This window comes from Pocillopora damicornis, chromosome 11 (genome assembly GCF_964200805.1).
Source record: "Pocillopora damicornis chromosome 11, jaPocDami1.2, whole genome shotgun sequence".
NCBI lineage: Eukaryota > Metazoa > Cnidaria > Anthozoa > Scleractinia > Pocilloporidae > Pocillopora > Pocillopora damicornis.
Window position 1 is genome coordinate 3,797,929 of NC_142680.1, and position 18,358 is coordinate 3,816,286.

Below are 18,358 nucleotides of genomic sequence, written 5' to 3' on the forward strand. Positions count from 1 at the left end.
GTATAGTAATGGTCACTCGATAGAAACTGATTACTTTGTCCAAGAAATTCTTCATGCATGAATTTCCTCTCCAATGGACGTTTCGTTTCCTTTCACAGATGAAGTTTGGTCTCATAAAAAGCCTTCCCCAGCAGAATTCTCTAGTGACGGAGGAATCACAGCAAAAGTAACACTCCCAAATTTTATGGGAAATGTAAGGTATGTTGAGCAAGTTTTAGTTCTCTCTTTCAACAAATGCTCGAAATCTTGGATACTTACAGGAAAGCGTTTTAAGGCTGGTTCTCAACTGTGGAAAGCGTTTTAAGGCTGGTTCTCAACTGTGTTTAATGTCCAATAGCGTTAGTCGATGAACCTCAACCATAAAGAAAAAATTCATCAACACTAAGTATAAGCTCTATGTAAATTATCGTAGCTTTTGGATGCCGCAGTTATAGTAGCTCACATAATTTTAAAGACTTGTAGGAGTGTTCTCCTTATAATCTTCTTAATAACTTCCAATTGATTTGTAATATTTTCTGCAGTTAATAGCCTCTTAGTTCGTGTTTGTCTCTTTCTGTGTTTTTAAAATTTAGAAGATTATTGGCATCAATTATAAATGTAATTTCGGGTTTTCAGTGAAACCAATTTTGAGATCTTCTTAATATGACAGCTTAAAAAAAGAATTTTGGTATTACAGTTTTTTTCAAGTCATCGTGATTACATATCGCTCTGGCTACAACGGTGTCGTAAAGCCACCAGCGGATTTTACAACACAAGAACTGATGACTTATGAAGAAGCTCACAAATCTCCAGTGCCTGCAGCCTATGTCACTTTCCAGTTTGGAGGAAATGATCTTAACAATCACCAAGAATTTACTGTAGGAGATGGAGTCCAATCAAACAGTAAAATAAGGAAAAAGAGAAGTAATGGCGAGGAGTATTATTACAACAAACCATTGCACCCAAATACGAATTACAGAGTGTTTCTCAGAGCTTTTGTCACAGAGGTATTTTGATCAACTGATTTGTCTCCTTCCAAGATGAACGACGCATTTGTTACCTCAAAGCACAATCTATTTTGAATGTAGTAATTTACTTCTTGCTGCTTCTACTCCAGATTACGTCTTTGTCACGCCCCCCCTCTCGCTCAAGTTCCCAAGTTTCCAAGTCCCAAAGTTGTAAATCACCATGCGAACTACTATTTATAATTAGGGAAGAACGTCTTTGAAAATAGAGCGCTTTTCGATTGAATGTCGTAAAACTAAATCCAAAGCAATCACAGCGACCAATCAGAAGTGAGAAAAATAGCTTGAGAGTCAAGAGAGTTCAAATTCAATACGACCTGCCTAATGCTCGGGAAAACACTAGCGGCCACGTCGATTGCTTTTAGTTTTAGATGTGATTGGTCGAGAAAGTGGCGTGAGTTTTCCGGACCGCTCACAGAGTGATGTAAAAGAAAAACAAGGCAATCCCAGACTATTTTCTACTCTCCAAAGTGCTTATCTCAGGTCATTGATGTAGACTGTTTAGAGACGAAATGCTAAAGGAAAGTACGACATGATGTCTTATTGTGCATGGGCTGCTTTCATTAATACATCATATTATTTTACCGGTCACAAAGAACATACAATGCGTTTATCTTCAGAAGGGGAGGAGTTCCTAATTTTTTGTGCATAATGTTTGAATCCATTTTGCTCAAGGAATTTCGCTTACGACATTTTTATGGGCTGTCTTTGCAGACGCTGTATACCTCAAGCAGTTTCATAGCGCTGAAAACTAAAGGTACCGTTCCATTTTGTGTTTATTTATTTTAGTGGTTCTGTGGCTTTCACTATCAATGATATTTAACAGTTTCGTAAGTAAAGGAAATCAGGTATGATGTTAGATTGATAGAATAAGAGAGATGATATCTTTTTAGCTCGGTAAAGAATAGAGAAGGACGTTTTTCGTCTTGTCACGAGCGTGGGACAAAGAAAATAACCTGAGTCCCCATGAGCAATCGATTCCTCAGACTCAGAATTTTCAATGATAGCCTAAGTATGTAAAATCAACCTTTTCCTTCGTGGCAGTGAGGATGTACGAAACGTCTGTAGCTTGCTCGTGTAACCTTAAAGAACCTTCCTTGGTGTCAGAGTATTGCTGTTTTAGGTGTTTTGAATTGAAAACGGGATGCTTTATAATATAATCATGGCAGATAAGCCAGTGATCAAGGAACTACCAGAAAAGACAACCATAATTGTTGGTGAAAAGGCAGAGTTGACGTGTAAGGCCAGCGGAGATCCACAACCTTCTGTTACGTGGAGTAAAGATGGAGACACCAGTATACCACGGGCCAACTTTAACAACGATGGCAGGGTACTTGTTATCCGAGACGTGATACATCGTGATAGCGGTGTCTATGAATGTACAGCATCGAACAGTTTTGGAGCGAGCCATTCAGCTACAACTTTGATAGTGGCTGGTAAGTTAGAAAATTAATAACTGTTTTTGAGCCTAGTGTAGCGAAGTCTTCACCTATCTATCACTTTGGTACACCAAACAGTCAACGTGGCGCTATATGAACTTGCTGTTCAAACATTGGTTCTTTTTCTTGTTGGATTGGTGGTCAATTGCAAATCACCCTACTTTTACCCGTTGCTCAAACAGTAATGCGGGACCCATTTGACGCGTGAAGTAAAACGGCAAGATGATAGTGTTATGAGTAATTATTGCAAATGTAAAACTTCCAGAAATTTACAGACTGCTGATTCATGCTGAATTGCATACCATAGAACTTTCCAGAAGATTTCATTAAGTCACGCATTTATTATGTAATACTTCTAAAACAGTTCTTATGTAAGCTTCTGGAATGTTCCAGAACACTTTGTAAATATATATAAAGACTCACTTATGTAGTAGTAATAGTTTTTGTCGGAGCGACGAATGTTTTGAAAGTTATACAGAGAGAGTCACTGCGGAGGGCGCTTATTTCAAGGAACTTTGGAGACAGCTGTGAAATTGTGTCAGTGGTGAGCTAGGATATAGACTTTGGTGGGCTTATTAAGTTTATTAGCGATAGGTATTTTACTGCTTCTAGGAGTCGCTCCTTGTTAAGAACATTACCCGCTGTTTAAAAAAGTAGTTGAGTTTGTGGGATTTGAAGTGTTTTTCTGTCGGTTAGATTATACCGTAACACTTGCCCCCCCCCCCCCCCTTCTCTCTTCTTTTTCCTTTATTTAAATTTTTGGAACATTCTATGTCTTGTTTGTTATTTACTTGTGTGTACCTTTCCAGATAAACAAAGGGACTTGTTCTATTACGTGCTGTTCATATCATACGGTTTACTCTAAGTGTAGTTTGTTTGAACTTGTAAATTGATAATAGTTTCCCTCTTTATCCTTTGAATTAGATAAACAAAGTAACTTTCCTGTTGCTGTCATCATTGTGCTCTGTGTTGTTTTTGTGTTATTGGCTGTCATTGGCCTACTGGTATGCAAGTGGAAGAACAGACGAGCTAGAATCGAACTAAATGACAAAACAAAGGAACTGAACAGAATCATCTGTGACGACATGGGTCCATCCAACTCTTCGTATGAACAACTTGCGTCTTCTTCAGGACCGTGTCTTCAACTCCACTCGATGTTTTCCGAAGGCCAATCGCCTGCATTTCCTGATCTTCAAGGTTTGAAGTTTGAAAACAGAGCATATGATGGCCAAAGTGTGAGCTCTGAGAAAGAAATTGAGGAGAGTGACAAAGAAGAAGGGGAAGAAGTTGTTAATGACACAGGAAATAGTGTGTGTTGATTTGGTTCTATTCTTCTCACTGCTCTCGACCACCTTTACATTTACATTTAGCTTGAAGGACACTGCCCCGGTTTGCACCTCTGCCCTGTAGAAGTGAAATCCTAACACTCGTTGTTTTGTTGTCTCTTTCTTCATTCTCTCTTACTACACAAGATTGGCAATATAAAAATTATAACAAACTTACTAACAGAATTAAAGTCATAGTTGAGGAGATATCCTGAGAGAAAATAGTCCTCGAAGACTGTTACATAACAGCAGAAAAAACAGAAAATTCGGAGAAGGGCGTACTCAAGGAACGGCCCCTAAAAGAGCTACGTGCTATTCGTATAAATTACCTGTTTATAAGTTCAGTGCGGAAGATGAAAAGTACTTAATGTTTACACCTTAAGGCATCTCTAAGAAAAAGGGGAGTCTAACATGCTAAATTAAAATTTAAGGACTATTTTCCTGATTGGGAATTCGACATGGATCTAACTTAAAAACGAGAATATTAAAGAGGTAAAAGTATAAGGAGGGTTATTTCCAGGAAATTCCAGTTCGGAATCCATTTTTATAAGGTAAAGTCATTTTTTTAGTAATTAAACATCTTTTAGCAACATAATGGAAATATACCGATATCTAGCCGCAAATCGCAGGTTGCACAAGAACATTTGTCTCCATCACGATCTTAAGAAGGAAAAGGTGACCAAAGTTCTTCCTGTGAGATAAGACCGCCAAAAGGAGTAAGAAGTAATCAACTGGCTTATTATAATGTTTACTGAATGGCTTATGCTAATATATTATTTCCATTCATTTTCCAACACCAATATAGGAAACCCTTTAAATGTTTTAGATTAGATATATTTCGATTGTTATCGTTTAAAAGCCCTCAACAATAAAATTTGAATTACCTACTTGGCTAGCATTCCTGATAAACCAGTCTACAATTGCACGCATGAACTATACCCTTAAAGTGGTACACCCCTGAAGTATCGAGTCAGTGTGTGTGTTTGTGGGGCGGAGAGTGGGCTTGGTGGGCATATTCAGGTATCAAATGTTACTACAGCAGCAAAATATTTGTAACCCTCATCTTTCACGATCACTTGCATTATTGTGAAAAATTCCTTTCCCGTTTCTCGGTATCTTTTGTTTTTAAAAAAGCGGCCAGTGCATTTGGTTTTTTACAAAGCCGCCACAATCTTTCTTAATAGAATTTCAGACCTTCATCTAGTCTGATTTTCACATATTATTATTTGCGTAGTCACTAAACAGATGAGAGATGAAACCACCAGAAAAGTAAACAAATGGCCAGTCACGAAAGCAACGCTTCGCTTTTCCCTATAAAAATTCGCTGGTTCCGCATGAAAGCAAATAATAATATAAGACACATATGAGAAAATCAGTGTGTGTACACATCTGAACGTTAAAACTATATCAAGTCGAAGGAACAGTTTTGGTCTCGGTTCGCATTTTTTTCAACAAAATGAACACATATCGGTTGAAAAGATGAAACATTTGGACCACATGCAAAGCAGTCACTTGTTTCTCGAATATTGCGCGTGTTAAATATTCGATAGAGGCATCTCATTTACATCTACATCTTCTTTTATTAAGTTGGTAAATTCTGTACAGAGATCACACCAATCAACTCGCGCGCAAAGTGAGAATACTATGTGAAGGCTTGAAATTATAGTGACCAAGAAACGGGCAACCGTGCAATTATAGTGCAAATAATCGTGAAAGATGATCGCGGAAAAGCGATTGCGTGACGCTCGGTAACATGCCATCACGTATCAGACGAAAAAAAGTAAAAAGTAAAAATTCTCAGTCTGCATTTTTTATTTAGTTGACATTTTGTACCCGGTCTGCAGTCTGCATTTTGTATCGACCGGATTGATATTGCTGTTTTTGTTCGAGCGAGCCTCAAGTCCGGACCGAATTATTGGGGCTTGAAAAAATAATATAGTGAGACTATCTTGGCCGCTATTATTGATGTGCGGACTGTATGTTGAAGAACTCCCCAGGACAAGCACAATGATAGAGCAACGATTACTTTATACCAACTGAAGACGAACGCAAATGCGCGGCTTAACAATATGGCTGCCTCTGGTACCCTTCTGCGTGGTCACAACGTGTGTTGAAATGAACATTTCGGCTTCTCGACTCAACTTGCATTTTTAGAAGTTCGGGAAGGGATTTGAGGTTATTATTTTTATTAAACCATACAAATTTTATTTCTTTCCACGTGAGTTTCTGAGCTTCATCGAAATTCATTTTGACTTTTTGAATTTTGACTAAGTGGTCCACAACTTCCGTCCACGGAATACAACTTCCTTCCACGGAATACAACTTCCTTCCACGGAATACAACTTCCGTCCTCGAAATACAACTTCCGTCAACATCTGCTTCACTGCAATACCTCACTCATTGCTTTCAGCATGAATGAGCTAAAAACAGTATAAATTCTCAGTCTGTATTTTGTACCCAGTTTGCAGTCTGCATTTTGTACCCGATCTGCAGTCTGCAGTCTGCAGTCTGCATTTTGTACTGACCGGATTTGTATTGCTGTTTTTGTTCGAACGAGCCTCAAGTCCGAACTGAAATATTGGAGCTCGAAAAAAAAAATTAGTGAGGCTTTCTTAGCCGCTATGATTGATGTGTGAACTGTATGTTGAAGAGTTCCCGAGGACAAGCACAATGATAGAGCAATGATTACTTTATATCAACTGAAGACGAACGAAAATGCGTGTCTTACCGATATGATTACCCCTGATGCTCTTCTGCGTGGTCACAGCGTGTGTTGAAATGAACCCGCTACGGGTCCATTTAGTGTGAACATTTCGGCTTCTCGACTCAAGTTGCATTTTTAGAAGTTCGGAAATGTGATTGAGGTTACTAGTTTTATTAAACCTTAAAAATATTTTATTTCTTTCCACGTGAGTTTCTGAGCTTCATCGAAATTAATTTTGACTTTCACTAACTGGGGAAGGTTAGCATGCGAGACTACTTCCGTTCACGGTCCACAATTCAACTTCCGTCTACGGTCAACAACTTCCGTCATCACCAGCGTCACCACAACACTTCATTCATTGATTTCAGCATGAATGAGCTAAAAATGGATTTGGAATTAGCATATCCTGAATTATTACCTCTTCTAAAGCAGTGGCTTCGTTTTTTTCGAAATTTAGGTCCACTGGCAGAACGATTTTTATGACTGCAGAGGCGATTTCCACTAACGAGGTTTTCAAGAATCCGCTCGCTGAAAACCCCGCTCTTGTAGATATTATTTAAGCTCTGCCACACTCATTGCGTTTAAATCGGCTTTACTTTTGTGATCTGCCATTCTTAAGTTTAACTACTCTTAAAGGTCGACCTGAGTTTCGCAGAATTTCTCACTTGCGTTACTCAAGTTTAAAAAAATCGGTACGTTTTGGGAATCAAGGCTTCCTCACGATCTACAGCAATTCGTGGGCGCTAATTTCCTAACAGAACTTCAACGGCAGCGAAATAACAACTTGCTCGATAAACAATCAAATAAATGATAAAAGAAAGATGTCAATTTTGAGCGAAGAAACGCATCTTGAAAGTGCGAAGTTATTTAAGAAAAATTACCAAAGCAGAAGTTGCGAGCTCGACTCAATGTCCCAACTTTCGGGGTTTGTTTACATCAAGAGTCACGTGACAAAACACGTGTCGTCAATTCAGTTCCTGTCACAGGAACTTACTATACCGTAGATGTTATCAAATGATTGTCACGTTCAAACAAGGCCCTACTCACTTAATTGATCCGTCAGGAAATAGTAATTATCGCTGAGCTTAGCTTACGTGGTGCTTTTTTTAGATATATTCACGAGGTTTTACCTGGTTAGATCAGTTCAAGTGTAGATTCCAGTGCGTCAACTTCTATTCGGCATTGGACCATAGTTTCTCTCTACGCTGTTACTCATGGTGCAAACCAAGTAAGTAATCGATTCCTCGTTTTTAGGCCTTTTCTATCGTTATTCGTTTCAGTCAAGTCTCACTTTATCACCTATCAAATGGCCTATATCGTTATTAAATCGGTTTGATGGTTTTTTGTATGCTTGGAATCGTGCTTGATTAGGTCCATATCTCCAACAGAGGGTTATTTGACATAAAGCTATCGTCCGTGTAGCTTATTAATCGTTTTCCAGCCTTCCTTACGGTCAATATAAGTGCCGATTATATTTGACACTTCCATGTTACGGTCGTTATTGCAATGTTAGCGATAATTCCTGCACTTGTATTATTTTATCTTCGATATGTTAGTTACGTTAGCTTCTATTTTCGTTTTTGTATTTCAGTTCGAACCGGTATACGGTTGACGCCATACGATTCACTACTAAGCTTACAGCACGCGATTCGTTTTAACTGATTTTGTATGCAACGTTGGTCTCTGTCAATCAAACGCTGTTTACATCGTAGTCAGAAGCTTGTGGCTTATGCATTTATTCCTTGTGTAGCGTTACAAGATAACGTACAAAAAAGGGAAATCGTAAGAACCATCACATAACAATAATGATCACAACCACAATGACGTTAAAGAACTGTTTTGCAAACCAAAACAGTTACACGAAGGTAAAACTCTCTCCCAAATGTCAAAGCACGTCCAAACCCCCAGATATTGTCACGTGACACGTAACGTGACACGTTACGTAACGTAAAACCGGAAATGAAACGGTAGCCACAAAGTTCTTGACGAGTTCGTTTAACACTTCGCAGAGTTATACACATGTGATTACTTGGATTTGATATGCTACACTCAATCCTTGTAAGTCACAATTGTGAATTATGTTATTTGAGGGTTGAAAGGTGGAACCTCAATGCTTTTGTTTAGAAGTACAAATTGTTTGCTCTACACTGAAATTTTCCTTTCTCAAGTCCAAAAAAAAATCAGCACGATTTTTTCTTCATCTTTGGGTGAAATATAAAAGGTTAAATTAGGCATCCTAAGGGAATGAGAAATATGGTAGATGATTTAAAAACTCTGGGATAATATTTGCATGAAAAAGATTGGAATGCTACTGGTGGACAAAATTTATTTCTCCCACACAAGTCTTCAAAGTCTAAATGTCTTAAAACTTAACATTTTTTATTGTTATGGCCTTTAAACTCTCTATACATGTAGTGGCAAACTTAACTAGGCCAATAGTTTTGAGTCTGAACAAAATTTTTTTTATAGAAATTAGAGAGTTATTCTGCTAATAAAATGTAGGATTGCAAAAAGCCTATCATGAGTGTCTCTGTTTCTTTCAATTGTATTCCTTGGCCTGTATCTTTGAGCAACGACAAATTACACGTTAATAAATAATGCTACTCTGTAAGAGAATGCTCTGTAATGCTTTGCTCCTGCATTCAAACGAGTCCAGTCCACTGCAAAATGTCCATGCTGGAGAACACATTCAGTGATCGCCGAAGAATATTTTCATTGCTGTCATGTCACTATTTGAAGACTCGATACTCGTTTTCAAACAAAATCGATTACACCTGAGAGCTATAGAATTAAACAGGTTGTCACACAGTTCAAAAACTCAACCATTTTGAATCAATTTCATTCAGTTGTTCACATCGTAAATTGTATGTGCTTGAATCTCGTCATCACACGTTTGATCACATGTTATACTCAAGCCAATCTCTCGCACACTGTCCCTAACGTGACAAAAAAGCGTTACACACTGGATGCGAAATTTCCTCACGGATTTCATACCCACATTTGGGATAAGATAACTCCTGTTATAGACACGAGATAGTATCCACAGTAAAGCTTGGGGTTAAACAGACGTGCTGCCCTTGGCTAAACCAATAATCAGAGCTAGACATATTTCCTTACCTCGATGGTCGCAGATTGCTTGGACATTGATGGAGTGAAATCCTCTCCGGTTCACGAAGTCCGGTTCATTTTCGTTAGGGGCAGTTATTCAAACATGGGTACCGTCGATGCACCAAGGGATCCAGCTGGCGGTTAAAACTTCTTGTCTTTCAACGACGTTGATTGCCGGGCAAGTTGCACTAAAAAAGGTGTAACTGTCGACCGGCAATTCTTTTTTTTTAATCCAGTGGATAAAAATTTATAGTACCTACAATTACAATTCCATTGTAATAACTAGCACAAAGGTAGTCGCAATCCAAGACTTAATGAGGCGAAATCACCTTAGCTCCCACAACTTACAAGTGAAGTAAATCTGGAAGCACATGGTACTTAACGCACGATTGGCTTACACAAGTCACGTGATATAAAGCGATTGCGTGACATAGTAACGTTACGACTAACTGAATAAATTTTTCTGCTGGATAGCGATTGGATACCGCTACCGTAATTTGAACAACCGATATGACGCTATGGGTAAAAATTTATCCGCTGAATAGCGATTTATCCAACGGATAAGAGGTTACCGCATCCTTTGAACAACCGGGGCCCGTACATTGAAGGAGGTGTTTTTGCTTACCGCTATGGCTCGGCATTAGCTCAATAGAGCACAGTACCGCCAGTAACACTTTTCCTAACAAGGCAATCGAAACTTGGATTATTCATAATGTTAAGAGAGCTTTTACGATCATTCTCATATTGCTTCCTCTGATTGCTAATACAATTTCTTGATTCATTCACAGCTCAAATACTGCCGGTAGTTGTCAAAATAAAGCTTGAAGAAAAAAAAACTATATTACAAGGACAAATATTTTCGTTCAGGCCCGAGCAGGATTCGCCAGCATTGAGAACCAAGAAGCTTAGCTAGAGGCTGATCTGAGTAACGCTACATGTGTTTTAACTTTAAATTGGTATTATCAGCACTGAGTACTAGTTCAGGAAAATGTTTTGAATAACGTTAGAAGCCCATTACTTGGAGCGTTCAACTCCCATACTGTGTTTGCTTGTTTATGTATATATATGTTTTCAAAAATAAATATTATTGTTAGACAATAGATTGTATTTATATGTGACAGATTATTATATTACATGTTATTCTGTTAAAATATAACACAACTTTCTTAATTGAAAAATTTGGCACTAATTTGATTTGACCATTACTTGACATGAAACGCTTTTTGAGTAATTTTTTCAAAAAGAAAATAACTCTATGTTAGCGTATAGAGTGGTATGTTGTTCGCATCAATCAGATTGTTTAGGGTATGTATCTCGCACAAATCAGAGCGTCGTTTTTGTTCTTTTGCTCAGATTTCAACGAGTTAACCAGGGATTCGGAGAGAGCATTTAGTAAAATGGAATCATCATTTAGAATGAGAAATGTTGGCTTTTCTGTGCTCTCAACGTATATTTACCGCTCTTTATGAGAAATGCGATTCTACTGCACAGATTAAAGACATCAGATTGCCTACAGCAAACGTATTGCTCATGCTGTGAAAATGGTGGATAGTTATTCAAGAGAAAATGGAGTTCTGTGCACTGTAGTACGATCATGGTTATTGTTCCTTCACGACGAGAGTGAGTGGAAAAATTTATTTGATTCTGTTATCTGGAATGAATGATTTACGGAGATAAGTTGATGTGATGTGATCTACTGACGTTGAAAATATATCAAGTCGAAGGAACAGTTTTGGTCTCGGTCCGCATTTTTGTCAACAAAATAAACACATACCGCTTAAAAAGATGATAATGAAACCACGTGCAAAGCTGTCAATTGTTTCTCGAATATTGCGCGTGTTAAATATTCAATAGTAACGTCTCATTTACATCTATCGCTGACGTGCTTTTTTACCTTTTCCTCTAATAACATATCTAAAATTTTTTTTTTAAGAGGGTACGGTAACGAATCCTGCAATCTGATTGGTTTCGTCAGTATTTTCCTATCTCTACTCACGGGCAACGGTCACGCTTTCGTGAGTCGCCGAATACATCCCTTCGTTCATTACCATTTTTCATAAATACATCTCGTTTTACCTGTTGGGAAGTGTTTTTAAGCAAAGACGTCGGTCACTACCTCAAGCCGATAACTAACTTATTAATCCTCTCTTTTCTCTCTCTCGAGTCACTTTGGTTGACTAAAAATTTTCGTTTCAGAATGACTTTTTTGTATAAGCAATAGTGTCATCACGTTGGTTGACAGGCGGCCTAAAAACCGTCTGCAGTTAATTTTAATCGTTTACAAAAAGTACCTAGAAAGTTAAAACGGGAGATATTAGGTTACAGTTGAACTAATCGATGGAACTTTCGTCCATTTAATATCTGAATTTTCTCAAACAATTTGTTCGTGGTGAAAAGGCGAGCGAAGTTTTAATTTCAGTTCTATAACAAATATACGCTCTCGGTGAGTCTTTTCAAGTCCGTTCAGTTTGGACATTTGTACCATAAATTGCACAACAGAAACTTCAATGAGAAAAGGAGGCCGCATTAAATCCCCTTGTGTCTCGTTGGAGTATATCATCCGAATTTAGTTTTTGTGGAGGAAAAACCAGATTTCACTCGCCATTGCAGCAAACAAACGAGCAAACTCTCACAACTTCAAAACAAAAAATTTAAATGTACTTACAATTTCTTTCCTCACCGGTTACTCAATGAACAGAGGTAAATCTTCGTACACGAATTAATCGTCGACGACAGTGAATAATACTTTCCGTAGGATCATTGACTGTTTTTGAAGAAAACAATGTACTGACAGTCCTTGCCAAACTAGTTTCGTTGTTTTTCAAATGTTCTTACGCTTTTTTTTACTTACGCGCACTTGTAAATATAATGTTTCAAAGTTTGTTTGGAAGTCTTTTAAATTATCGTTACGGAAATGAAAATGTTTCGCCGAGGCATCTCTCTTGAATTTGCATCACCTCTATTTTAACCACCATTTACTGGCTCAAAAACTGTTCAGTTTATGGAAGATCTTGCCGTATTTACAGCCCTAAATCATTCGGGTTCTTTCGGAAAGAATTTCGTCAAGTTTCAAAAAATAAATATTTTATTTACCGGCTAAGGGTCGGTCCGTATGGTGAAAAACTGTAACCGAGGTCTTGAAAATGCTGCCCTCGGCCTACGGCCTTGGGCAGTATTTTCAAGACCTCCGTTACAGTTTTTCACCATGCGGACCTCCCAGCCAGCAAATAACATATATATATCATGATCCACTCTCAACTCAGAGGAATAATTAACTTTGATTGCATTCGACTCAAGGATAGATAGGATGCCTTGCAGAAACGAAGCTGACACACTCTGTACCCTTTCCACGGAGACAGGAGGGTTGCTGTATAAGGTCCTATAAAATTATTAATTAAAAGAAAGCACAAGCTTTGTGTGGAACCAAGGCCTGGTGTGGACCCAAGCTGCGTGCACGGATGATTATCTCTAGCACTGGTCCATGGAGGCCAATTCTTCCATTTCACGAGATATTCAAAGTCCTGAAATTATTAAAAATAAATTCAGTTTGTACTCTACTGTGTACGAACAATTCATACCTCCTTCTTCGATCTTCTCCGGCCAATCAATCTCTCGACCAAATAAACTTTAGATCCACTTTTCTATTTTTTTTGCTTTAAAATGTGCTTCGAAATCTACGGTGGTGAGAGTATTTAAAGCCTTGTAATCGACCGGATGCCCCCTTCGCAGACTCCGAGCCATGTTGACAGGAAACATGAAATCTGACCACAAAGTGCATGCGTAGTAATAGTACTTGACGAAACCACAGACCGAATTCACCGCGGTAGTAAAATCTCCCTGAGTTATTCGACGACGGTCGAAATTTGAATGTGGAGCCTTGACTTCGTCTCCTGACAGGAATAACAGTGACGAGATACATACCCTAAACAATCTGATTGATGCGAACAACATACCACTCTATACGCTAACATAGAGTTATTTTCTTTTTGAAAAAATTACTCAAAAAGCGATTCATGTCAAGTAATGGTCAAATCAAATTAGTGCCAAATTTTTCAATTAAGAAAGTTGTGTTATATTTTAACAGAATAGCATGTAATATAATAATCTGTCACATATAAATACAATCTATTGTCTAACAATAATATTTATATTTATTTTTGAAAACATATATATACATAAACAAGCAAACACAGTATGGGAGTTGAACGCTCCAAGTAATGGGTTTCTAACGTTATGACGGCAAAGCAAGCTTAAAGCGGCAAAGAACGTCGGAAACTACAACGGTTACACAAGATGTAAGTAATACTTGGAACGCCTTTGTTCACACGAATCTGCACTCGAACTATCGCAAGAATCCTTGCATCGAATGTCAGACAATTCGCCCCGGACAATTAGCCCCCAATTTCTGGACAATTCGCCCCCATTGTGAAAACACCGAAATTACTGTAGACAGTATAGTTTTTGTCACGAAGTAATTATTTCTTGAAGGAAAAAGAAAGCTCGACTACTCGAGTCAACCGAAACCAAAATAATTTATCGATCGTCAATCGCGTACAGTAGGCAGCGTAAGCAAAAAACTACAGTCGAACGGTAATAATTTTCAAACCTTCTGGTCGTGTCATGAAACGGGTCGTTTCACGATAATTCTGCTATATCGGGAGATGGTGATACTTGTTCATTTCTTCGTTTTTAGTCGCGCGAGAACATGATCGCCATTATTAAGCCGGTGACACACCTAACAATTTTATACGCCGATCGCGGTGATCGGCGAAGATCACCAGGTGTGCCCGGTGCGGCGATTGCGATCAGCTCATAAAATACAAAAATTTTCTTCTCATGATGGGAGATCTTATTCACCGGGCCATCTCTTACAAATATTTTGTTTCACATCACCCGACCGTCATAGTTTGTAAGAAATGCGAAAATAGGTAGTTTAAAAAGAGGTGCGCGATGGCTAAGACATAAGTAGTTCAAACTCCCTCGGTAAATTCTTTTCCACTGAAGAGGGGGTGTTCAATTAAGGCAACACAACAAGTAATGGTTTCATTAAAGCGCTCAGTGTCACAAAGCAATTATTTCTTGAAGGAAAAAGAAAGCTCGAGTCAACCGAAACCAAAATAATTTATCGATAGTCTATCGCGTACAGTAGGCAGCGTAAGCAAAAAACTACAGTCGAGCGGTAATAATTTTCAAACCTTCTGGTCGTGTCATGAAACGGGTCGTTTCAGGGTAATTGTGCTATATGTGCTTTCGATGGTGATACGTGTTCATTTCTTCGGTTTTAGTCGCGTGAGAACGCGATCGCCATTATTAAGCCGGTGACACACCTAGCAATTTTATACGCCGATCGTGGCGGTCGGCGAAGATCGCCAGCTGTGCCCAGTGGGGCGATTGCGATTTTCACCGATAGCCGCGATCAGCTTATAAAATATAAAAATTTTCTTCGTGCAGTGCCATCAGTATGATAAGTAAATTCTGCCACTAGTTCCTCGATAGCGGAATGACTATTGTTCATTGTAGCTTTTTCTTCTCATGATGGGAGATCTTATTCACAAGGCCATCTCTTACAAATGTTTTGTTTCACATCGCCCGACCGACATAGTTTGTAAGAAATGCGAAAATAGGTTGTTTAAAAAACGGTGGGCGGTGGCTGACATAAGTAGTTCTAGCTCTCTCGGTAAATTCTTTTTCACTGAAGAGGGGGTGTTCAATTAAGGCAACGCAACAAGTGATGGTTTCATTAAAGCGCTCAGTGTCACAAAGCAATTATTTCTTGAAGGAAAAAGGAAGCTCGACTACTCGAGTCAACCGAGTCAATTTTCGACAGACTCGATTTTCAAAACCGAAAATTTTTAATCGCCGAGATCTGGCATGTCAGATATCGGCGATTAAATTCGCCGGCATTTGCCAAGTCTGCCTGCTCCCGCGATTTCCTCCCCTTTCCACGGCGAGTCGTCAGTGAAATTAACCAATCAAGTTGGGCGACATTATCACCTGACTATTCAAAATGGCGGAAGACATCGAAAATCGTTTCTGAACCGAAGAAGAAAAAGTCAACCTGATTACACTGTGGTCAGAAAAGCCATGCTTATTTGATGTAACGTCGAGCGACTACAGTAGTCGTCTCAAGAAGGACTCTGCGTTTCAATAAATCCATGTCTTCGACCATATTTTTCTTTATAATAAAGTTCGGATATAATGCTTGCCGTCATTGGTTAAATGAGCGTGCTCTATGAGAGTATAGAGCATAGAACTGAGCTAAAGCTGTCATGCCATCTGCCAAATTGTACTATGTCCGACCTTTTTCGGGACTTTTTTCTAGCTTTTCTTTTGTTAATTGAAAGTGAAATTTCGGAACAAGCGAGTAAAGCTTTGCAAAAATGCCAGGCGCAGTAATTTACGTTACTGTTACTCTGAGAGACAAAAATCCTCAATGATAAAACAAAATGGACAGTCCGAGTTTTAAAGGTTTTCACGCTCAGTTAGATTGCAAGTTTACGTACGGTAATGAAAGTCAAACACAGCTAACTCTTCTATAGTATATAAAGTTTCGTGTTCAAAAACAAAACATAAGAAAAACAGGAATGATGAAAAATATAACCTGGCATAACTGTTAAAATTCATACTAATCATGACAGTGTCAGAGCGACTACGATCATGCTGAGGTCTATCGCGGCTAGCTCATCATGGTGATCTTCGGTCATCGCAGTGGAGCAAGCCTCAGGAACTAAATTGACTACCCTTCGAGTGGAAAAACAAGAGCTCCGATAACCTTTCCGATGCGTTGAGTGGAAAGCCACATCAGTCACTGTAGCCGAGTTTTACGACGCTGTCATTCCGAGCGATCTTCATGTCCTGGTGAATTCGGCTGTTGTTCATTCATAAAACACTCGCCTTCAACAGTTTGTTTTCTACTTGTCATGTGAAATAACTTGCGTATTTTTGTGAGCCACGATTGGACCGAATTTCACTGAACATTTCACTTTCAGATTCTGTATTAGAAACTAAAAAACTTCAAGCAAAAGTGTTAAATGCTACGTGCCGAACTATGTTAGTTTGTAAAATATTGCAAAATATGAACTTTGATGGCTTGACAATTTTGACAGCTTTAGTCTTGTAAAGCCGATCAGATTATTTGAATCATTCTAACAGGGATTCTGAGTGGCTTATTGTAGCGTGCTCTATGAGAGTATAGAGCATGCTGGCGACACTATTGTTCGCTTTGGAAATAAAGTTTGTTTAGAACATTGAAAGTAATTCTTGGGGAATTTAACGGATTCTTTATAATAAAACGAATAGAGAGGCCTTAACTGTGGTCTGTTCTGCTGTAAAGCACTTAGGAAGCGGCTAGAGCACGAAAGAAGTGGGAAGAAACACTCGACTACGTCTCGTGTTTCCCCCTACACTCCTTTCGTGCTCTAGCCGCTTCCTACATGCTTTACGACAGAACAGAGCACAGTCGAGGCTTCTCTATTTCTTAAATTGTCCCACTTTTCAGATCGCTTCCTGGAGCGCTTTAATTGCAAAATTATGGCAGCAGCCGACAACTATTTTCGCTTTGCTGTCGCCATTTTGTTTGTTTATATTGGTTCGCGCAATTTTTAACTCGTGAATTGCGCGCATGCGCAAGAGCGAGTTATAGGTACGATGTGGGGAATAGCATTCGCTCGCTCGCTCGCTCGCTCGCTCGATTGGTCGATTCCTGTAAACTTTTTTTAGATTTTAGGCTTTTGAGTACATTTGATAGTTTTTGGCGAGCAATAAACAGACGAAATGGCGACCTTTGTTGCTAAGAATAGTGGTGGGGTGAAAAAGAAGCCAATGATAATCTTAAAAGAGTTTTTTTTTTCGTTTTAGTTTCAACAAGCGGCGCCAGCGACTGGCAAGCATTCAAGGATTCACACTGAAATAACAACAACCTTCGTTTTTCATAAAATTGTAATTTACAATCCTTGAACTTGAAAACAATCCGAAGATTCATTGAAAATATCACTTACTGCGAAGCGCTCGGAGTTTACAGATGTTCAAAAGCTTTTTCTGTTATAGCGTGAGATTGAGGACAAAATTGATCATTACGTTTCGTCGCGTGTGTTTTTCCTGTGTGAAGCAACAAAAGATGCCGGCGACTGACTAAATAACATGTTAACACGAAAATCAAATAACACTTAGACAAACAATTTTAGCTACCGATTTTCAGTGAATTTTTAAAGAACAATTTTCTCGTAAGTTTCAAGACAATTTGAAGATTCAACATATATACAACGTACTAAAATGCGAAAGTTACACACCACAAAATTGATAAATAGGCCTGAAATGAAATTCTATCTTGTTATTGATTATACGTTGCCTAGCACGTGACTTAAATCTACCCAGGCGGGGATCTAAAATGACGGTGGCAGGCTTGGCTTAGTTATATCACTCAAAACTCGTTCCCGTTTGTCTCATTTGATAAAGAGGGAATCGTTAATGTTTTCATTAAGACAGTATTGCCTTGATTTTCTAATATTTACAACGAAAGACAGTAAATTTCAGTTTTCACCCACATTTACTTCCGACCTTTTCTTTTGAACCAGAAACAAAAATGATAGACGTTTAAAACACATGACATCATCCACCTTGTTAAATGTAATAGCATGATCATTTCAATTGTAATGCCTTCTTGTCCCAACGTTACTTTGTTTCTTTGTTACATTAGCGAACACTGAACTACTGTTCGTACTCTAGATGACAATCAACCACAAAATTCCCTAAACCAGATAACATTAAACATAATCTCAA

The 18,358-nt window shown here is 38.5% G+C and overlaps 2 protein-coding genes across 2 annotated transcripts in view; both read left to right on the forward strand.

Moving 5' to 3' along the window:
• Positions 1 to 4,655, forward strand: part of LOC149037075 (protein sidekick-1-like) — a 28,328-nt gene extending 23,673 nt beyond the window's left edge. The window contains exons 23-27 of the mRNA XM_089186882.1: positions 99 to 198; positions 677 to 986; positions 1,719 to 1,761; positions 2,174 to 2,440; positions 3,368 to 4,655. Of these exons, the coding sequence (XP_089043008.1) occupies positions 99 to 198; positions 677 to 986; positions 1,719 to 1,761; positions 2,174 to 2,440; positions 3,368 to 3,762 (1,115 nt within the window). The 3' untranslated portion in view covers positions 3,763 to 4,655. The remainder of the gene's footprint in view (positions 1 to 98; positions 199 to 676; positions 987 to 1,718; positions 1,762 to 2,173; positions 2,441 to 3,367) is intronic.
• Positions 4,656 to 7,438: 2,783 nt separating this feature from the next.
• LOC113679005 (uncharacterized) overlaps positions 7,439 to 18,358 on the forward strand; it is a 30,530-nt gene continuing 19,610 nt past the window's right edge. Inside the window, exon 1 of the mRNA XM_089186909.1 lies at positions 7,439 to 7,700. The gene's annotated coding sequence lies outside the window, so the exon portion shown is untranslated. The remainder of the gene's footprint in view (positions 7,701 to 18,358) is intronic.